Raw genomic sequence first — 23603 nt, forward strand, 5'->3', positions numbered from 1 at the left:
TGGGAAAAGAGTAAAGAATCATATACTGTGTACAACTGAAAACTGAGGTCTGGAGAATTGTCATTACAGAATACAAGAACGAGGAAATAAAAAGAAGGAACTACCTTCCAAATCAACAATCCATTTTGCAGAACTTACAGTCCCATACTCTTGTACTGTTGCTTTTGCACTCTGGAGATTTTTTTAATGCTCTTTTTTACTAGGCTTTAACTCAAACAGCGCATATATATTCAGTGTTAGAATGAAGATGCAGGAGATGGGATTTATATTTTTGGGTGGTAATTACACAATTCTGTTGCCATCTAGAGCCATATCAAATTCCTTAAGCGGCACTTGTGACTATCCCTGTCATGTCTGAAACTCCTGGAACTGTGTATCACAATCACCTGTTGGGTTGCTGTCTGTTAGAGAATATATCAAAATAATCCCTCACTCTCCTTCCTCTTCTGTCTAGTTCGAAAAAGCACAGAAACTATGTGACATTCCTGTAAAATATTGAAATTCAGTAGGGGCCCATAAAAGCAGGCTGCTAACAGATGAAGTCAGTGACTGAGACTCTTCTATATGTCCATCTCCTTGCCTTTATAGCTTTATATCTGCTTGTGATGCCACTCTAGATAATTTACCTAAATAGTGCTCAAGATCTAACTTGATAAAAAAAAAAAAGATATAAACCAATGGACATCATTCAGACATATCAACTGTTCTGCAGCTGCACAGTAATATTCATACTGGGAGGTTACAATTACTTCAGGGAATGTAGGTAGGAAATACTTCAAAAGCAGTTGAGGTTTGTTTGTGGATGCATTATTTAAAGAAAAGCATTTTTGCAATATGCAGGAGTGGCTGTACATATTACTTTAAAATTACCAAAAGCACAAGTTACCAGAACTAAGATTCAAGAGAAGTTAATCCTAACATGGAGGTTTTTTTAATGGTGACAATTGCATTAATTTGCCACTGCTTTTCAAAAGCCAAACACAAGGAATACTACAGGCTGATAGCTTCAAAATGGGCTGAGGTTTGGATCAAGAGCAATCATCTGCTCTTCAGCAATCCCAACAGCAGTATATGCAGACTTAGTTTTTAGAGACTAGACCAGCCTGGAGAATATTCACTCTGCCCCCTTCAACTCTTTCTTCCTTCACAGCCAGGGCACAAACTAAGCAGAGGGTTTGGTCACTAAGAACAGTGACCTTTCTGCTAGTCTAATGATCTCTACCCTGGTTAGACTAGGAGTCTTATTTTTCCTACATAAAACTGAAAAAACAAACAGTGGAGACTGTATCTCCACCTGCCCAAACATCCCTCTTTTAAAAAAAATGGATTAATAGCAAAACCATCATAAAGAGAAGCCATAGTGTGCAATGTGTCTCTGTGTGTGTACACTGGGTATTACAGCTCTAAGGAGCTATGCCATGATGAAAAACCAATTAGTGATAATATGCAGAGGGATTTTAGGAGAATGTTATCGTAGCTGCTGGAGTCAAAACGGCTGAAACACTCAACAGAGGTAAATAAATGAAAGATAGCATCACAGAAATACACTGACAGAGAGTGCTGTGCTCTGAAAAGCCTTGGCACCAGGTAAATTTGTAATCATCTGGAAATGTGGTATCTGTATCAGTTCCATCCCCTGACAAAACAAATGATGTGTTTTCATACAAGCAACCAACCTCCACCAGCCAGGATTTCAGAGGAGCTGCTACTGCTTCTCTACACCGAGCAGTAAACCATCTGTTTACTTATTCCTCCAGATCTCTGGAATGTTTATGGTTAAATGACAGCCTGCCTATTTCTGGAACTTTTAAGTTCAGTCTGCTTAGTACACAGGGTTCCTCCAGTTGATCATGGATAACTAACTGCACAGCTCTCCTGCTCCATCCCAGCTGAGGGAATGCATTAAGAACAATGGTGAGTACACCACTAAGATCATCTCTGAGCTAACTTGGTTGCACTTTCCTGCTCAGACTCTCTAAATTCCAGAAGCTGCCCTTTTAGCAGGGCATGCTCTAGGCAGGCACTTTCTTGTTAGGACAGACTTGCAGTGTGTACTTAAGACCAGCAGGACACAGGCTGGCTCAGACATCAAATAGCTGTGCTTGAGCTAATGCTGAAAGCCCTTCTGAGTGCACAGCAGTTTCAGATTGTGGCTGGCAATTTTTTCCTCAGATTGGAGGAAGCAAGTGCAAGCCTGAACAGATGGATCTTCTTTTCTTTTTTTTTAATATTAGCAAGTGCAATCTTGGCTAAAATATCCTTCCACTACTGTAGGTCACATGTAACAGGGACATACACCACTGAGTACATCTGTTTCTGCATAACCACAGCACCATTTCTACAGCAAACTGATGGAGGTTAGACAAGGAAATGACAAATTAGTGTTTAAAAATAAGAAGCCCCCCCCAAATTAACCCTATGAAGGTCTAGAAACTGTTCATGTCAAGAAGTGTGGGTGACAGACACTTCTTCTTGGGCATGGGCTTTGCACACAACACAAAGTCACTCATTTCGCCTCTGCAGAGTCAGTAAGGATTCTGAAATGTAACTATTTAGTTTTGTTACACACCTTTTAATACTAGGAGCCCCACAAATGTGCCAATTACTGAAAGTAATTTCTCCATACTACATTGTACTCCCAAACAATCATTAAAATAAACACAAAGACTGTGCAGGCAACTACTCTATGTCAGATTTGCAACGAAATCTGCAATCAAGGAGAGCAATCTATCCTAAAAGCCCAAAATGGATTTGCATGTACCGCCAAATTCAGAACTTCAGCTATTTTCTTCACTTTTTATGCCTCCTTCTGTAACAAGAGTAACGTTTTCTACTGATAAAGGGCAGGAGAAAACTGGCTGTGATTTTCTAATATAAAGTATATTTTTGACAGTGCTGTATGTAATTGGGACATCACTGCCAAAAGCACCAAGCAAAAAGCTGACTATGAAGCAGTTAATGCAGATACAAACGAAGAGGGCTGGGGCATTTCATTTTTCAGCTCCACATTCCAGTTCCCTTTGGCCATTTTGCAGCTTCTCCAGTGCCTGTCTTCGATGCAGCACCACCTCTCATCACTACTGCCTTTTCCTTCTGAGCTGCCTGTCAATATGCCATGCAAGAGGGAGCTGATAAAATCACTACCTGAAAAAGGTGAGCCTTGGGTGCTTATATGGGTCAAACAAATGTGAACCAAATCTCAGGGAGACACACGAAGGGTTGCTGAAGGGAAAACGTGCTCACTGGAGCATATTTCAGTACATTTAAGACACATCTGCCTTTCTTGGTGGTCCAACTACTGTTCCTTAGTCTTTCCCTACAATTTAATTAGGAGCTGTCCATGCTAGTGAGCACTGCAACTGTTTTCAATTAGAGTTTGTGGCTCAGAGAACTCTTAATGACCATACCTTTGCATGTTTCTTCTTTAAGGCATTCAGCTCTTTCTGCTGTTTCTTTAAATGCTTTATATAAGCCTACAAAAAGAGAAATTGGATCAATTTTCCTCCGGTCATATTGACTTTAACCAGATAAAATCGTGGCTACTCAGGACAAAAATTAGGAACACATCTTGAAAAGCTTGTGTCCACCCTTACCTTCATTTGTTTCAAATCTTCTATCTTCACTTGAGGAATGAGGTCTATACCTAGGAAGGTATTGATACAGTTTATCTAAAACTTCATATGCACTAGTACATCTCATACTTTTAAAATTTGAGTTTTGCCACAGAAACCTACATTTAAGTTAGCAATTAATTAATGTTTTTCACCACATAAAAAAATAGTCGCAGGTTAGCGAGAAAAGCTACAGTTCATTCCCTTTTCTGATGCACTGCTCAATCAATTGTGAAAAAAGAAATGAATCAATGAGTGTATTTTAACCTCTTACAGTTATGGCCTGGAGTGTCAAAACACAGCAATCTAAGAATAGAAAAAAGCCACTTTTCAGCAAACATAGCAAATCATTTATGAACATTAAAACTGAACCACGCAAACTTTAGAATTTTGGTCCATATCTGGAGATTGCTCTGGCACCACCATCTTTCAGTGGGGAGGCTTCCTGGGTGAGGTTCTGTGTGACTACATAAAGGATAACTGAGGCTGTATTTCTAAATTTAAAACACAGGAGTGCAAATTTACCTGCAGCCTGTATGTAAAATCTGCATTTTGGTTAACACCAGGCTATGAGAAAAGGAGCAACAGCACTCTCCAAGGCTAAAGGAGAGTTAAAAATGGAGGAGAAACGCAAAAGAAGTGGAAATTCTAATGAAAATTCAATACAACAGGCAAATCAATCACACAAGACTAACTGTACTATTTAGATGAATGAAAATATGTTTTGATCACTTGAACTGCAATGCAAACAAAACCCAATCTCATCTCATGTTTATGCTTTAATGAATGTTTTGTGACATATTATGATTTTTAAAAACTACTAAGCACATCCTACATGTAATTATTAATAAAAATGTCAATACAATGCCATGAGAGTTGTAATTTTTAGGTCTTTTTCCTGAGGTTTCATACAAAAATATTTGCATGTACATAAATACACTGCAAACATATTTAGTTAACTGCTCTTAATAGTGTCCGTGGACTATAAGATTTCCCCTGCCTTGAAAAGGACTTTCTGGCTTTTAAGGTGAATTTAACTGGAAAATATTTAGATGTTGTAAAAGGGAAAAAAAAAGCAGGGGGGAGGGAGGCAATTTCCTCAGGGAATATTTTTTTTCTTTTCTTAAAAACATAACATTCTGCTGAAGTATATGGTATCAACATTAGTCTAGTAAATGAGACTGGAAGAGATTTAGGCACAGATAGAGGTTGAAGTTTTCAAAACCACAAATCACTTAACTCTTACTGAAAGTCAGAGAACAAAAAAAACCCAAAATTCTTGTGCTTTTGAAAGCCTTCCCCAGACACTCTGCCTTGTTGGATAAGTAATTTTTAATAGCAAGGTGAGTTGTGTATCATAACAGTGGTAGGATTATTCAGATCTTAACAGATCACAGAAATAAACAACATCACTACATGGGATATAAAATGAACAGCTCTACTCTACCATGCAAGAATGTGGGTAAAAATTGCAGACAGGAGCACGTTTCAGTTTCAGACCAGGGCTCCATCAAAACTAACAAACTTCTTCAGGATTTTACTTTAACACACAGATTTATTTACTTTGTTCTCCAGGTCTGACTCCATGACAACCAGGAATCAGCTGTTAACCCCAGAAAATTCCATGCTTAACTAAAGCACAATAAAACTAATACTTGTGCATCTTGGTGATGATACATGAAATATGAAAACACCTCGCAGGATAAAATAATCTGGGGCTTACGCCAGGGAAGAGCTTTGAAAGAGTTCAGGTGCCAGAGAAAACCTGGTTTATTGCCAAAAGTGACTCCAGAGAAATGGCATCTTGTTTCTCAAGAGATGCCTACACATGTGTGTACTCAGCCATGTCTGCTTAAGTTTAACAGCAAGAGCCATCAGTGCTCCTTTTCACTCCCATCAAATACCTTTGGGCCAAGGTGGATGAGAGCAAATGAACCAGATTCTAATTCTTGTGGCCCATTAACAGAAATATTTATTGTGTTTCATTCAGCTGTACAAATTTGTTTTCTCACTTAATCTTCATTACCTGTGATGATATGGGAGAAACAAATAATCCCATCTGACTCTATAAAATGACTTTGTTGAATGAATAGTGAGGAAAAAATACTTATTCACTCATAAATGAGCACATTTAATATGGATTTTTCTTTTTTTTACAATAAACATGCCATTTCCATAATCGCTCTTCAGAGTTAAACCACATGGTGAAAACATTTCTAATTGTTGGGAAATCTCTACAGAATCCAGTGAATTCTAAATACCTTTAATTACTTAAATCTGCAACTCTGCCAAGGGATTTGTGAAGGGAGGAAAAAAACCAGAAGAGTTTCTTTGGACTATGCCAGATAACAGTCACTCCTATTGGCACTCCTCCAGTAGATCTTTAGTAAACTACTCCCAGAGTCATGCATGTTAATGCTATAAGTATACAACCAAACAAAGAGGTCACTTAGCAAAATAAACCTGTATTGGCTTTATACAGTTATTCTAGTAATATACAAAACTTATTTGCAATTAGACAAAGACAACTCTTACTGGCAAGTGAATTTACCTTCTAAAATGACAACTGCAAAACTAAAATTGAGTAAGGAGTACTTCTCTGTGGCTTTCTGAATCACTTCAGAACAGAGGGGGTGGTGTGTGGGTTTTGTGTACCTTTCTTAGCGTCGGTCCCAGAGCCCACGGTGGTACTTGGGCGAAGTTCAGAGCTACTCTGAGGTGTCACGTTGGCTTTGGGATTGTTGGCTTTTCCTTTTCTATCATTCTTTGAAGTGTCATTTGGTACGTCAGCTATATCACTCTGAAAGAAACATTCACATCATCATAAATTAATTGTTCTTTTACCTGTATTGTAAAGGTTGGGTACCGGGAAATTTCTGAACTTGCTTTAAACGTAATCAAACTGCAGCATAATTTCAAACAACACTGTAGTAAAGTATTTGTAACCTACTTGAAATAGCTACCTGCTGAAATACAGCTCTGTTCTCATGCCTTAAAATTTCTGCTTCTAAGGGATGCGTCAGTTTGATCCATGAAAATCAGCCAGTGAATGGTATTTCAGTTCATGATAACTTACATAAGCTAATGTATTTCAGAGCTGGACAAAGGGTCTTGTATTTGAAAATGAGAAATAAGGTAACATGCCTCGACTGGGGAAGGACCAGCTTACTTTAAAAAAGGAACACACCATGAACATAAATGGGCTTTTTGTCACTGAGTCCTACTTACAGTTTCGATACCCATAGCTCTCATTTGGTCTGCTCTTTTTTCTGTGATAGACAAAAATTTCTTTGGATCTGATAAAGCATCCACAATATCTGGAAGGGAAAAAAAAATATCAACTTTTTATAATCTTCAGAGGCATTTGGAAGGTAATCTCTCACAAATGCCTTATTCTAGCCCTGTTTTCCATATGCAGCGATCAATGTGCAAGCACAGGTTTACAGGATGACAAAGTCACATGAATCTTTACCTGCATATTGAATAATCTCTTTCCATGCTTAGCTTCAACAGTCAAAACAAACAAACAAAAAAAAGTGAAAATATTAAGTCCATCAAAAGCTTTGGGAAGAAACTTGCTATCCTTCTTGTGCAAAGTGGGGCTGGACTGTATCATCTCCCTTCCAGCTTAAGTTGTTCTATGAAATGTGCTCTCTCTGAAGTCACTGGATGCATTTCTCAAGCAAAACAACAGAGACAGGTCTCCCATTCCAGCAAAAGTTGTATTAAATACTTAGCATTACCCTTGACAGCTCTGTTTATCTACACAAATAGGTCCTCTCCAATAACTGTTGCGATCCAATGATGTCTTCTGAAATTTATTTCATATACACAAAACCTATGTAGAGTTTATTTTGAGCCACAACAAAGGCCTTGTAGCTCAGCACCAACTGTTTGTCCTTTCCCCAACTTACTAACTGTGTCTTTTTGTCCTTGTCATGCACTCCTCAAGGAAAATCCAGGACTACCCTGCCAGCACGATGCGTCATCCGAAAATTGAACCCGATTATCACGAGCTTCTAGGTAAAAATGACTAACGTGTTTGGGAGGGAGACCTTTGTAAATTGTATTACTAACCATGCAGGCACATCACCAAAGGCTCAGCACTTCTGCAAGGGGGATGTGACTCATCACTGCCTCTCACATTGTCATTTGTCCTCTGCTTACGCTTTCCCTTCTCCCCAGTGAGGCAAGGTGGGGGTGAGGAGCAGCATTTCGTAGAATTGCAATTAAATATAAAGGTACAAAAATTACTGCAAGAGCACATTACAGAGGACTTTAACCACTACCCTGAGCTGCCTTACTTACGTACAGATTTCTATTATAGAAGCTTCTCTTTGGAGAATTCTACTTCATTTGCATCAATCTGTGCCACTATTGTGTTTTATTGGGAACAGAGTAGCTGATGCAAATAAACCACAAGAAATCACTGAGCTCTATGAAAAATAAGAATATGCATCATCTAAAGCCTACAATGTATCGCCCATTCTAGTTATTATTCAGGGCATGTTTTTAAATCTTACTCATACAGGTTAAAAAAGAAAAAAAGAAATGAAAAAGAATGTAGGCAGCTACTGAATTGAGCTCTACCTTCCTACAGGTTTGCTAAAACAACCATGGAGATCCTAATGATAGCTCACAAAACAATGAGGAGTTCACTGCAGATGATAAGTAATTAAAAACCACATGCCAACAGAATACTAATGATTCCACCTGAGTGTCAAAAGTTATTTCCCAGTTGTTCATCACGCTGCTGTTCTATATCAATGAGAAAACGACGTGAGACACATCAAATGTATCTGGGAAGGGAGAGGAGAACTCATAATTGAACTTATTTAGTTCCTATTAATATGGAGTCTGTTTTTCCCACTGCTGCCAGTAAACTATGACAACCAGTTCTCTCATTCTAGCAGCATTTTACTGTAACAAAACTGTTACTTAGGGGTAGCAATGCTTTTTTACCTCTACTAAATAAACCACCTACAGAAATGCTGACAGATTAGCAGATTAGCAAATACTGAACAGCACACAATTTGCAAATGGTAAACTGGTGTTCAGATTCTCTTTGAAAAACAAGTCTTTTGCTTCTGAATTCATAGAATACAGTTTAAAAAATAAAATAAAATAAAAAATTCCCCCTCTGTGACCAGCACATTCAGCAGCTTAAGCCACATCAAACTCAGTGTTAAGTTTAAATTCTACTCTTAGAAAAAGTGGGGTATCATAAAACATCAATCCCAAATCACAAGCATGTCCTTAGTTCAGAAAATATTTGAACTGAGTCATTTACTGCCTAAAGCTTCAGCTCAAGAAAGAATTAAAGCTCACACTTAAATGTGTCCCTTAGACTGATGGTTCAATTACCCTGGAGAATCTCAAGTTTAAGCAGAAGCTTTCACTTCTCTTGAGACCAAGTCCCTGAAGTTAATTCCTGTTACAATGAAACGTGCTGCATAAAGGTATGGTAGTGCTCCAAGACCTGTGGCAAAACTCCAGCTGACTTGCCAGAAACCAGGATGGCACATGTGAACAACACAAATGCTTCTGTAACTTTTTCCATGAAACATTGTGACCGAAGTGTCAGCCTGTTTATTTTTTAAAATATGGATAAACACCAGCAAACACAGAGTTGAAGATGCACTAATAGTTTAGGTAAGCCTTCCCTTTCTCCTGTTTGTACTACGGAAGTGACGCTCAGAGGAGTGGCAGTCATTCTTTGCACAAACAGCAGGGTTGAAATTGTTTTTGCAGAGAGCAAAACATTGTTTTTATCAATAATATTTCACCAATCAACTCTAAGGTGAACTTCATTTTGCTGCAGAGTCAGAGGACATTTAGCACAATTCCCGTTTTCCAGTTTTACATGGTTTATACACTGTCCAATGTACAACACATTCCATCTGGAATGAAGAAAACCCTTCCCTGAGGCACATCCTCAGGGTGAACTTACCCATTACACAGATTTAAGTGGTGTAATGATTATTCTCAGTTTTTTCCCTACACACGTGGCAATTTACCACGGCTCAGCATAAATGACCACAGCCCCGACAACCTGATCATGCAAATGACTCACATCAAAAATAACTTTCTTGAAAATCCAAAAATAATTAAACCACACTAAAAAAACATGTAAAATTGGGAGGGAAAAAATGTAGAAGGGTTTTGGATGCTAAATTATTTCACTGACCACTTTTAACAATATGCCAATAATCTCCAGAATATAGAAGTGCCTTTGTTTGAAAAAGACCTGTCTAGATTCTGCATGAATTTTTTATACCTACACACCAAACAATATAGCTAAAGTACATTTCAACCTTACAGATATTTATGTCAGATAACATGTAATAAAAAAAAGGTAAATCAAAAGAAGAATCTTCCTAAATTGTCAACAGAGAAAATCATCTTGAGCTAACTAATATTAGCTTATTTTCCACATAATTTTGTCATTTAGCAGATACTTGTCATTATCATTAACACTGAGGCAGACACTTGGTCAGAAAGGGGATTTTTTAACTCAATCTGCAGAGTTTCCAAAGAGTTAAAATACTGAGTCTTTCCAATCCTCCAGCATTGTGTGTCTGCTGCCTTCTGGCACGCTGACACCACAGTACTTCAGTACTTCCACACCAACATTCCAGAGCTACAGCACATGGGATACAGGTTTATCTCACCTCCAAAACCATCAGGCACGTATGTTTTAAGCACAATGTTGCAGAAAACCGTTGGGAGAGAGAGTGGCTTGTTGCCCTCATTCCGAAGGGAAATGTGTCTGTATCCTGCTTGCAGCCCATCCAGAGGCAGGATCCTCTGACCAATCAACTTATTATTGTCATCGTACACTGCTATTCTCAGGACAGCAAGATCGGGGAGAATAACCTGGAAAGCCACAAAATGGAGACATTTAATGACTTGAATCCTCCCCGCCTCCCATGTGTGAACCATTCCCTTTTTATGCCAGACACAGACTATCAGCATTGTAAGACCAGGTCATTCCCTGCAAACCCCGCACTTTGAAATGAATCCTTCCCAGAAAAGCTTTTTTTCCACCCTAAGCATTGTGCAGATTTGAGAATATGTAAATTCTGCAGCTCACAATTACACCAGCAAAATATTTTGAAAGATTTCCCACTCCTTCCCTACCCGGTGCCATTCACCAATGCTTATGGGGCAAAAGTAAACTGTGCCTCCTGTCTCCCATAGACTTTCCCCCTGCCACTTTCATTTTCAGTCTCACAGGGCACAAAATATGCTTTTGGTCTCTGAACCCACCTGAAGGGTATCCTGCTCTACTTAATTACGACTTAGCACTCCCAGCACAGGTTACCACCAGCACTCATTCCCGTCCTCCCCCTCACACAACACAGGGACAACACAGAACCCGGGTTAGAATGACTGAAGCCTTACTTCAACTAAAATATAAACAAGAAAATATGACAGAAGAACAATCCAACAGTACCTGAGAGCAACTGTGTAGGATTAAACATCAGCTTGAGGAGAACAGTGTAACCCAAACAGGGCAGGTAAGACCTCTCCTCTACAGGCCACAGATCAGCACATCTTTCATTACATGGTGGCCTCAGATGTAGATTTGACAGGGAGCAGAAGTGGGGACTGAGTTTATCATTCCCTCTCCATTAATTTGTTCTGTGGTATCCTGGTGGGCACTTCCCCCCCCCATGACATTTTAGCAGTGTGCATCCCAGGCCTTCATCACCTCCAACCAGAGGAATTGTTCCTGCTACGTTTATGCCACTCACCCGTCATCAATTTGTGTTGATTACAAGGCTAAGATATGATAAGGGCCAGAGATGAAGAAAAATAATCTCTTGGCTGACTTTCAGTCCAAGAGAACGTGTGACCATCGCAGAGTAGAGCAGAAAGTCTGGGAAATCTTGGCATCAGCCTCTGTACCCATGTCAGGACACACAGGTACCCCTCCTTTCAGAGAAAAGCTCTGTGTACCCTGGAATTTATGGCCCTTTTGATGCAAGAAATCAGAAAGCAGCAGATGCTGCCATATGGCCAGCAGGCCATGGGCAGCATGATTGCCTGTCATTGTACCTAAGCATCTTCCCTGTGCCTCCTCGTGCAATGAGAAAAGCATTTGGAGTCACATCCATTCCAGAATATATCTGAGCTCAGAAAAAAACTCTTGCATCAACTGAATTTCTACTAAAAACCAGTTATACTGTTAAGAAAGCAGATTAAGTGTGTAATATACCCAAGTGTGAAGTGTTATCACCACCTGGCAAAGCCTGAATTTTGGAATAAAAGTCTGAACTTTGAAATAGAAGAGCAACAATTTTGGATGACAACAAAACAGGTGTAAGCAAAACAGATGTTATCAAAGACAGCACCAGTAACATACGAAATGTGGATGAAACTCCAGCTGACAGGAAAAAAAAAAGGTATGTATATAGTATATATAAAGACTGAGGGATAAAAACTGAACATGGAGACATGATGTCTCTCTTTAAATCAGCCATATCAAGAAAAAAAGGTTCGTTTTAATTTTTTTATTGAAAAAAAAAGAAATAAAAAAAGAAAGCAAAAAAGAAAGAAAAAAAGAAAGGAAAAAAGAAAGCAAAAAAGAAAGAAAAAGGTACATGATGCACATGGACTACTGGAGGAGGGAGCTGGCAACAAGGCTGAGGAACACAGCACCCTTCCAACTTTTCCATGTAATAACATTGACCTTAGCTTTGGATGCAGCATCTCAACTGCCCTCTGGGCTGAAGGAACAGTGCAAGATAGCAGCCACTGCCAGGGCAGGGAAGAAGGAGTCTCCAAGGAATGATGGTATTCACCAGTGGGGACTCATTCCGAGCAGACTGCATACCTTGGACACAGGCATGGTCCCAGAGGAGGTGGATACCTCCAAGTGGGAAGAGGAACCAAAGGGGAGGAAAAAGCCAAATGGAAACAGAAACAACAACAACAACAACAACAAAATCATGTGACAGCTACAAGGTTATCCACTAGAAAAATAAAACAAAGCAAAATTTAAAAAACAAATAAAAAAGCAAAACAAATCCCAAACAACCTCTTGAAAGCTTATTTCAGCTTGACATTGTTTACTGTGGTAAACAGGGGCCCTACAAACCCTTTCTCATGGGAGCAGTGCTCATTCCTATGCTCAAGAGAGCAAGGAAGCTCACGCAAAACTGTTGCAGGATTCAAATTGGGTGAACAATTTCTATTGCATTTCTGTAGGCCTTGCTTGACATAACTTTAGAAGTTGTAAGCGGTAATGTTTATACTTATAGACTGTGTGAAAACATGTAATGTTTATACTTGTTAGCTGTGTGTCTAATTATAAGGTTTGAGAACATAGTGTGTTTATAGCAAGAAAGCCTTGAGAAAGTACAGATAAAGGTGCACCTGCAGATTTCAGAAAGCCCCTAATTATGAAGGCCTCTACATGCCAAGCATGACTTCAGGCCGCGTGGACAGAACATCAGGTCCAATGAACTGGAGACACGAGACGCGTGTACAGACTGAGCTATCCAATCACCTTGTTGTAAGCACGTGCCCAAAACAAACTAAACTGTATAAAAGTTGATTTAATTAAATAATAAATTGAACATATGGCTGACCACATTGGCCTGTATGCCTTATGTTTATGCCCCTCCATCAATACAAAACCACAAGCTGTGCTTTCCAAAAATCCCACCTTTCGAAACACAAATGACTCCTCGTTGTAAACAGGGTTCAGGCCGTTGTTCATCACCATCCGCGTCCGGAATTCCTTCCGTATCGTGTCCGTGGGCAGGCCGTACATATCCACTTCCACGTACGTCCCAATTTTTTTGTCTGATAAGAACTGACCAGATATTACCTGCAACATAACAGCAGAGCAGTAAGGAAGAGCAATACAAAGGAAAAATATTGGAAATTCTGGTATTTTTTTTTACTGAGAGCAGCCTGGAAAATGCTTTACGCAGAACAGATGTGTTTATTTCCTCCTATGAAAATGGTGTATTTAGTGCTAAAATTGTGATCACTGTTGTGATCAGACCTTAAATATATCCTTAATTTGAAATGACTGTGCTGTGGTATTACCACTTGCAAGCCAGTCATCCCAATTATCTGACGTCTCACAGATGTATTCACTATATTAATGAAAAACACTGAATGAAACAACCAGATTGGGCACCGCTTTTCCACAGCTCTAAACCTGCTGCTGGGAAGCACTTTGTTCAATTATATGTCCTGACTACAAAGAGGTGAAAGGAAACTATTGCTCTGCTTTCACTCAGGCAAAGGTTTCAAACTAATCACGTGTCAGTCTGACTCCATGTTATGTCTGGAAAGTGCAGGATGCTGAAAAAGCAAACAAACAAAAACCCAGCCGACTCCTCTGTATTGTTATGTATATGAAGATTTGTTGCAATTTCACTCCAAGCCAAGATTAATCTAGTCACAGCAGGTGATTACTCCAGGGAAAATTTTTATTCCATCAAGATGATATATTACTTAAAAACACAGCTAATGTTTTCACTACTACAATCAAGGAGGGAAGAAAAAAAAAACCAAAACACGATTTCACAGACTTAAGCTCATTTCAAATCCTTTTGCTTTCATGATCTAACATTCTTCCAGGGAACAGTCTGGATAATAAATATGAAAATTTATGCAGCTGAGGGTTATCATTACTGGCTTTTGGTCCACTCAACTCCTTACTTACAGAATTTATATGGAATTTTGTACTGGTTTTAGTCACACAAGAGAAGTAGCTGACAAATTACGTGTTATAAGAACTACCTCTAGTGATACTTAGAACTTGTGTTCTCACCACCAGATACAACCTCCTTCTTGAAGGGATTGTACTGTCATTACCATTAAAAAAACCCAACATTAATAAAACATGTTTGTTCTTCTGGAAGTGCAAATGAAACTTAGTTAAGTGTCTAGAATGCACAAGGAATGCCTGGTCAGAAAGAGTTTGAAATTTAAATGCTGCACATAGAAAGGGATGACTGAAAGCTGAAGTTTAGCAGCACAAAAAGGTATTTGAGCAAAAAAAGTAGAGTGTTGAGTCATAAAAAACATTTTGCAACTGTCAGTCTTCTTCCAAAATATGATACCTAACCAGCCTTTAGAACTACAACAGATGTTTTATGGACTTTTTTACTCGTAGATGATTCCAAAGTAAGGACTTTCATCATAGGAACCATTTTTCTCTACTTATTTTGAAAATATCCTGTCCAGGTATGCCCATATTCCTCCTTGCTCTACAGTGACAAGTGGTGGTTTATGATTTTATACCGTACACAGAAATGATCTTCACTCATTTATTCACTTGTGTGGGCTGACGTATTTCAAAAAGACCACGAAGGGTGTTAAACATGATAATATGTAACAACAAATCATTTCTAGTTCTATCCTGTTCCACTCAGATCAAGTAAACAAAGACACCTTAGCCAGCAATTAAAAAAAAAAAAAAAAGAAATTATTTGATGAAATCTTCACAGTCCAAACACACTTTCTGTAGGTATCTTATTTCTGCTGACTTTTAAATGTGATTTGGGTGTGATGACAGTTGTCTGGTGCTGTTTTACCTGAACAGAACATGTTGCAGCAATTACACCATCTACAGGAGTTTCAGAGAACGGGTCAAACGTTCGATCTGGTCGTCGCATGAAATCTGGTTTAAGTAGATACCTTATTTCAAGGGAAAAAAAAAAGGAGAAAATTATTCTTGTGTGGAAATTCAAACTGTATTAAATACAAATGAAATGGATGTTAAACAATGAGTTTTAAACAATGAACTGTCCTACAGCACTGTAAAACACAGACTCTCATTCCAGCTGCAAGTGTGAGGAAGTAAAAGGAAGTATTATGGTTGTCTAGAACACAAATAAATGTTCATCTTCATTTTGAATTACCAGCTACTGAGAGATGAAAATAACCCTAGATTTCAGGAGAAAAATAAATGTAATATGATCAAGGACATTTCAAAACAACTGAATGATCCATTTTAAAAATATAGCAAGTTATCATATAATAAAATGTAGTTGCTCTCATTGGTTTTAATTCTTTAACTTTGGAAAAATACAGAGGGTGTTTTCAATTTTATTTTTCTAAATGAAGAAGTTCCTCGGAGTCAAGACTCACACAACAAATTTCAGCTTGAAGCTAATTTTTTCATCATGGTTACCAAACCTTGGGGGGAAACAACTGATAATGTCAGTGCTGACAGATTGTTAATTATAGTGGCATGAAAGGTACTACCACAATAACACTTACAATCTGTCCCTGAGGACTATGCACTGGATCAACATATCAATGAAGCCAATATGTGCTGTGATGAATCAGAAGGCAAGGATTCTGCCATCAAAATGAAACAGCAATTGATCACAGAAATGCTGTGCTGCACATTACAGAGGTTCTTTCAGTGCTGGAAGAAAATGTTTAACTAAAGGAATCTTGCTAATTCTGCAACCCTGACAGACCAAGCTGCTAGAAGATTAATTTTTATCCACCTCCAGTCTCTCTAGTGAATCACTGGTACACAACGTTATAAAGGCCTAGACAGAACTCAGAAATAATCCAAAAATGCTGGAAAAATTCCAGTGGAAAGAATGTCAGTGTTTTCTTCCATTTCTTCCTAACATGGTTTCTGTTTAGAAAAATAATACTCCTCACTTTTCTTACGTTATAAATGTGAGGGATTTAATAATATTTTATTAACTTAAAGTAGGGAACTATCAGAAACATCCTTTATTTCTGCTTCCAGCCTGCTGAAATAAAAAGTAGTAGAGTGGCTCAATCTTGTTTCACCAGCATGAAAACTGTAAATCTGAGAAAAAAAGAAGTATACACAGAAGGAAATGTTAAGTTTTTATTTTCATTGCCCTGCATCCTTTCTGTGACTGAAACACCACCACATTTATAATGCATATCAAAATATTACCATGCATTACCACTTTAATATCAAAAGACGGATGTAAGAATCCAGGAATTTAACTGGTAATTTTCCCTGTCCTTCAGAAGAATTTGGCAGAAGTAAAGGTGCTCTTTTACTAGGATTGTGAGTCAAACAAGAAGGAACCATGCTCTGCAGTAAAAAAGCTTTGGTTTTCTATTATTTGTGTTATTCTGATTGAAATTATAGAGACTGCACCTTTGTTAAACCCAAGAGCCTCTACCTGGAGAGCTCACAACTGTGATAAAGGCATGGAGTGGCCAAGCTCATTCTGCAGATGAGGAATTTTACCAAGCTTCACCTACTCAGACTTTCTTTCTGAATAAGATTTGCAGCAGTAAAAAGAGTAGTTTCTTCCCAGGATGAGTCTGCAGATTTTCTGGACTGTCATTTCCTGTAATTCATCAAACTCCTCCTTTCTCCTGATGTTAATGATCACTCTATCCTATTAAGGTATAAACTCAACGTTTAAAAAAAAAATAATCTATCAGCATCACTTGAGCATCCTTTGTCATGCAAAGGTCGTGAGCAAGAACTTAGAGAGATGAAACATTTTTCCACTCTCTGTGAAATTCACACTCCAACTACAGTACACAGATTAAAAAAAAGTTCCCTGTCCAAGCAAATTCGGCAATTCTGTGAACTGCGCGATGAATCTCCACTCTGAGGCATGTCTTCAAAAAAAAGGCTGAGAACAGAAGCTGGAGTTGTATTTAAATAACTGCATACGGTATTCACGATCTTCATAATTTGCACACAAAGCCTCTTCTATCTCATCTTTAAAAACTGGGCATAATTAAAAAGCGTATTCATTAGAATACCTGCTTACCGGGGATAATTCCCTCTGAATTCTTCTGATTTCTACTCTTCACCTAGCATCCCATTTTTCTTTTGTAACACATAATTAACAGTGACAAAATTTTATTAAAACCTTATTAAAGGATTCTGCTCCTCAGTGACAATGGTTTGAATCATATCACTCACCCGCATGATCCATTGTACTCAAATTTCCCTTGATTCAACTGCATTGCTAAATCTGTCAAGAGACAAAGAAATTACTACCTTTCCTGGAGAATAATGCAGACCACGAACATTCCTTTCTAGAAAATAACACAGTTTGTCCAGACTAATGAGTTCAAAATAAAAATTAAATTTAATGCATAAAACCCACACATCCAAGAAATAAAAGGAAGCAATCAGGAAAAACTTCAGATTTCTTTACAGTAGTAACAGCTTTATCAACCACACTAAGTCTACGCTGTGCTTAAGAAACAGTAAGTTTGATTCCCTGAAATCAAACAGGCAGAGAAGCAACAGACTGTGGTTATGTTACATTTGTGGGATGGGATTTCCATCATCTAACTTTTGGTACCTACAGTACAGATGTCTCCATTTCTGCAGATCACTTGGAATAACAGAGGGATACAGGAGCTTTAACAGTGCAACTAACCTCAGTCTAAGGCAGAATATAAAACATACCAGACAAGACACCCTTGAAGTATATATTTCTTCATAATGACCACAGACAACTACCTCTGATGAAGCTCTTTCCTGACATTTTAAAGAAGGTGAGATGAATATCACACCGGTTTTCTATGGGCTTAATTCAATAAAATACCACAAAAACAAACCACAGACATCACAGCAGCATTGCTTAGTTTCAACACTTAAATGATGAGTTTTGGTCAATGCATTATTATGGCACCTGTATATAAAGATATACAGTAAACATGCAATAACCTCCCTCTCATCCAACCCTCTCCAGAACTTTGTGAAAATAAAATGTTTTCCTGCAGGTTTCCAATTACACTGGAATAGAATATCATTGTTCAGCCATAACACAGATATTTTCTTGCCCAGCAGACTCTACCTTCAAAAGGAAGCAAGATCTTTTCTGTATGTACTCTGATACACAAAATACAAGATTCTCATATGCTCCTATCACTTATTACTTGCTTTACTGGGCAGCTGTAACTTATTTCCTCAATTATTCTTCAGCTTGACAGCACAACTGGATGATAGAGGATGAATACAGGAAAGTTGTTCACTTCCACTTATACAATTACTACTCTTATTTTGCAATATAAAAGGGTTAGGCATGACATGCAGTGAGGTTTGCATATCTGCTCCAGCCTCTGTATTATGTGGAGTGGAGTGCTCTAAAAGCAGTGTATTCCAGCAGAGACTTCTCCTGCTTCCTCAGCTAGTGAAATCAGGGCACAGCTTTGCAGGACACAACTCAGGGTATGATCATTAGGAGTGTCTGCAGTAGCAAAGATACCGTTTAGGGAGGGGGGAAACAAGCACAGAAGCAATGCCACAGCTAGAAAAAGGAGATGGCAAAACTGGTCTTTTACAGGTATGATTGAAGACATTCCTAGATACATTAAAAAACTAATCAAAACAACAAAAAGCCTACCCTTATAGTTATTATACTCACACCTTCACTGAACAGGAACAATACATCTCCTCTCAGTTTACCCTGTGGAGAGGCATTTACATTCCCTGGCATCGTTCTCTCAGCTGGGATCTCAGACCCCATTCTCTGATGCTGAGCACATGACTCAACGCTTCACAATGACTGGTCCAGAAATGCATTTGTCACACAGTCATTACTTTTTACCATCTTAATCTGCACACTCCATCTCTGCTTTGCAGACGTGCACCCAACTGTGCCAAAGCTGTGTTTTGTGAAAGCACTGATTTTTCCTGTAATTAATACTTTTTATTAATAAAAACCATTTCTGTGAGAAGCTGCAGTACTCTATTATTTTTCCATAAAAGGAGGCTGAATTTTCCTTCTGTGTATGGCTTTTTTTATTGCTCCTTGTCTTACGCTTCCGTAATTCCACTCCACTGTGTTATTTAGCCATATGTCTGTTCCCTCAAAAAATGCCAGAAGCAAATCCATGGCATCTGTTTGAGAGTTCCTGCCCAAGCCATTCTTTAGGATTGAGGTTCACTGGTCGTTGCTGCCTACCTGGGGTCTGATAGTTCAGTGAGACCATCTGGCAGCCAGCGTTCCAGAAAATTTGAGGCATGTAATTACTGGAATCCACTCGGCCTCCCTTTGGGTATATCCGACTCATTTGTCGTTTGTTATAACTGTAGAATTCATCAAGGAAAATGAAATAAAAACATCATAGAAATGTATAGCCATACCCTGGTGTCTTCAATATTTCCTGTATTAATCTTACTATTTCTCCTTCCATGAGCTGCTTTCCCTTTTCCTTTACAGGCATGGAACACTAAATCTAGAAAGGTACACTGGTTTATTCGCAGCACTGGTAGAGAAGTGATGTGAGGAGGTGAAAGGATACTTCACAAACTCAATGGCATGAGTCTTCAAATACCCTAGTCCGACTGATTCATTGAAAGAGGACATATTGTGATGAATATTACGTTCTGGGAAGGAAAAACAAGACATTTTAAAACACTTCTGTAATGACAAATCAAAATTCAAAATCATGCACTATACACAAAAGCAGGATATGGCAGATTCTGGTCTCTTTCCCCATTATCTGTTACTCATAGAATCAAATTATACTGGTGAGAAATTTCATGGTTTCCTGACTTGCTTTTTTCTTTCACTTCCTGGGAAATCAACAAAAGTTTCCTTTTTTGTTTAGGACAAAATTGTTATTCAGAGCCTGCGTTGTGGGGCTAGAAAAGGCAAAACAACATGATAAATGGCCTGGTGTGCAATATCAGCTGAGTGCTGACCACTGTGACAATCATGCTCACCTTACTGCAGGGAAAGATGAACTGAAAAAAGCAGTTCAGTTGGAAAGGCCTATAGAATAGAATCTATCTCAACAGCTCCATATTCTCCCAGTAATTTAGTGACTCCGTGTGGATGACCAATGGAATAACATGCTAACTTTACAATCAAGGCAACAGATCTACAAACATACCGATGGTGGTCATTAAACTATCAAATATGCCTGTATTTCTAAACTGAGGAAAATGTAGAGATTAAAAAACTACCTAGGATAAGCAAACACTTGTATTTCATTCAACCTTTTATGTTACCTTCTGCTACATCGAAACCTTGAAATTTTACAGGTTGAGCATAGTTGACCATTGTTGATAAATATGGATGTATATTGGTTGTGGCACCTACATATTTGTAAGATGCCATCCACGCTTGTTCATCTTCAACAGTTACTAAACCCTGAAAACACATCAAAAAGAACAATCACTATTTCTGTGTACAAACCCTACCGTTGGAATTTTCTAATGCGGTACAAAATTATACCCAAATCTGCAGAAAGTTAAAGAAAGGGCAAATTAATACAAGAAAAGTGGAAATTCAATGTCACAAATTAAGGCTTATTTTCTTACTGATATGTGCACCAAAGACTTTCAGTGTTACAGGACACATGCAAGAGGACTGATAACAGAAAAGCTCCTAAGCAGCAGGTAAGTATTACATGAAGTTAGTAGGATAACACTGGGATAAAAGAGAAATATTACAACAGGTTGAACAATGTTGGGAGAGAATGATCTATTTTTGCCAAATAAATTCCTAAAATTGTGATTTAATATACATTTGCTGATAGCACCTATGGTGGTGTAATGCATACTTGGCACTCAACATCAAAACATAAATAGGTTTAACTACTAATCTTTACTAACAGGAGACCAAAATGTAGGGATCACAACCTTCACTGGACAAACAAATGTCACAAGACCAACAAGAGACACTGTACCAAGTTCATATTCCTATTCACTTCACCTAATAAAAATCTGAACCCATCATTCACATAAAGATGCACTTTGTTTATAACAGAACTTCAAAAGTTTTCTACAAGTATCTCATCTGCCAGAAACTCACAACAGGAAGCATTTCTTATTTGGATCTACCTGTCCAACATTTTCCTTTCCGTAAGCCAGTTTGAAACACATTCTTTTCACTGAAATTAAGGGGAAAAAAGATCCCTGTCAATCTAAGCAAACTCCTACATACAGTTTTGGTTGTTCTCCTACCAGTGAACCAGTTACCAAAAAATCTAACCTGTTGTAGGCTGTCAGTGAACTTCTGCTAGGAAGTACTAAGTATAGTCAAAAATTCTTGCAGTACAGCTTTTTATTTTCAGACTGCAGCTCATGTTTATCAGAAAGTTCTCCTACCCTATTTTATCAGGAAATAGTCAATAAGAGGAAGCACTGCAAAGCCCTTTCTCATTAGAGAATAATGCAGTTCACAGAACCTGCACTACTGTAACTCATTTACTCAGTGAGATGGGAGAGTCAAGGAAATGTAAAACCACTTGCCAGTATTATGGGTCTGTACCTCTACCTGTCACACAGTGCAGACACATTTCAAAGAATGAAAACCACGTGAAGTGGAACCATTTATGCCTCGATATAAGATGATTATAGTCACGAGGAACATCATTTTCTGAGTGCATAGAATAGCTGAGTTAGCAGAATGAGTGCAGGTACACATTGTTGTATGTGCATTTTAGACTGAATTAAACTTCTAGCGGCCCATGAAATCAAACTGACACCATATTTTAATGCTGATCACCAGGGCTCAATCCAACTGCTTTTCAGGAACGTGCAGACTGAGGGTTCACAGATCTGTTCCCTAAATATGCCAAAGGTACACCCCTTTATTAGTAGAAAACAGGCATACTTTTTTATTACTAGGTTAATATTTATTAATAGAGTTTAGGTCAAATTCAGGCCAAAGGTTTTCAATGAAACCAGTCCTTTTCAGTGTCTTAATTTCTGAAAGGCAAATAACTCAGGAAGAAGTGACCACCCATCTTGTAAAAACCAGGGTTCTCCAATATGCCTCTTGTTGACTGCTCAGAACCACTGACCATATTTGACTATCCTGATCCATTAACACCTACACCAGGGTTGATGAACTCCAGGGAAAAGGAAGTCAAAGGAATTATGATGCCTTAGTGCCCTGGCAATGGTATCACAGCTGTATGACTGCATTACTGACACACTAGCTCAATGTTCCAAGACAGTCTACTGGTCATTGATTTTATCTTACTTGCTTGCAGACCCATAATTTTTAGAGTAAATGGGCTGTACTCTGCAGTGTTCACAACTTTAAAACTATGAATTAAGAAAGGGGTAAGGATAGAATGTTTCTTAAAGTCTACAGAAACAAAGGAGTGGTTACAACAGCACACGAACCTTTTAGGGGATAGAGAAAACAACGGGGGAAAGTTGATGTCCCTGTTATTTACACCTCACCACTCCTCAAGAAAAGAAGCAGAACCCACTCAGAAAACAACACAGACTGAAACAAAGTGTGGTTAGGAACAGGAGCAGCTTTAATGAGAGAAGAGGAGGAGGAGGACAGTGGAAGGAGGTGGGAAGTGTCTTACAGAAGGGATTCCTGGGAGAAGATAAATGCAGAAGTCCCCAGGGAAAGCAAAAGGAAGAAAAAGAGAGAGGAAAACAAAGTGCAGTCAGGGTAAGGGCAGAGGGAAAAAAAAGAAGCAGGGATGATACATCTCAACACCATTCAAAGAACTGGTTTCCCCGTCCATGACATTTGAGACTGAGATCAGACACTTTTAAGCAGGCAAAAGTCATGCACTTCTGTCTGTTCCCAAATTTTCTGACAGCCCTAAGCCCAGTATAAAAGTATAGTCAAAGAAACCCTAGGGGACAAAAGGAGATGGAGTCACTTTCAAAAATACTGTGTAGGTGCAGTAAAACTGAGTGCAAAATTGTTAAACCACTAAGAATGCATGGTAAGTAATATGCATGTTATATGGAAAGCAATAAAATAAACTACATAACATCCTATGTGTCACCTTTTTATTGTTTTCTTGCTCAGAATCTTCAACAGCCTAAGGGAAAAAAAATATATATACGTTACCCAAAGAAAAAGCAATAGGAAACACTCACAGTAAGGAAAAAAATCCTCAAAAAGTTAATTAATTTAGCAAAAAGTATACCCTTTTCCACACCTTCCTGTGTGGCTCATCTGTCCCATAAACTTGCAAAAATTTGTAGTCTCTTTGAAACTTGGGTACACAAGATATGAAATTCAACCTGGGAATAGGATGAAGAATGCCAGTCAGTTAAGC

The 23603-nt window shown here is 38.4% G+C and overlaps 1 protein-coding gene across 7 annotated transcripts in view; it reads right to left on the bottom strand.

Annotated features, from left to right (window-relative positions):
* The window catches only part of PLCB4 (phospholipase C beta 4), a 194718-nt gene that overhangs the window by 24867 nt on the left and 146248 nt on the right, over nucleotides 1-23603 (bottom strand). For 5 of the 7 annotated variants that reach the window (XM_027693332.1, XM_027693327.1, XM_027693328.1 and 2 more), the window contains 12 exons: nucleotides 23328-23363; nucleotides 20572-20713; nucleotides 19860-19944; nucleotides 19520-19644; nucleotides 17524-17575; nucleotides 15173-15275; nucleotides 13285-13449; nucleotides 10283-10487; nucleotides 6840-6928; nucleotides 6267-6411; nucleotides 3594-3643; nucleotides 3408-3473 (listed from right to left, as the gene is read on the bottom strand). In XM_027693332.1, the coding sequence (XP_027549133.1) occupies nucleotides 3408-3473; nucleotides 3594-3643; nucleotides 6267-6411; nucleotides 6840-6928; nucleotides 10283-10487; nucleotides 13285-13449; nucleotides 15173-15275; nucleotides 17524-17575; nucleotides 19520-19644; nucleotides 19860-19944; nucleotides 20572-20713; nucleotides 23328-23363 (1263 nt within the window). The remainder of the gene's footprint in view (nucleotides 1-3407; nucleotides 3474-3593; nucleotides 3644-6266; nucleotides 6412-6839; nucleotides 6929-10282; nucleotides 10488-13284; nucleotides 13450-15172; nucleotides 15276-17523; nucleotides 17576-19519; nucleotides 19645-19859; nucleotides 19945-20571; nucleotides 20714-23327; nucleotides 23364-23603) is intronic. The other 2 variants (XM_027693333.1, XM_027693331.1) reach the window with 1 other exon arrangement.

Source organism: Neopelma chrysocephalum, unplaced genomic scaffold, assembly GCF_003984885.1.
Source record: "Neopelma chrysocephalum unplaced genomic scaffold, ASM398488v2 Primary Assembly neopelma1_91, whole genome shotgun sequence".
NCBI classification, from domain to species: Eukaryota; Metazoa; Chordata; class Aves; order Passeriformes; family Pipridae; genus Neopelma; species Neopelma chrysocephalum.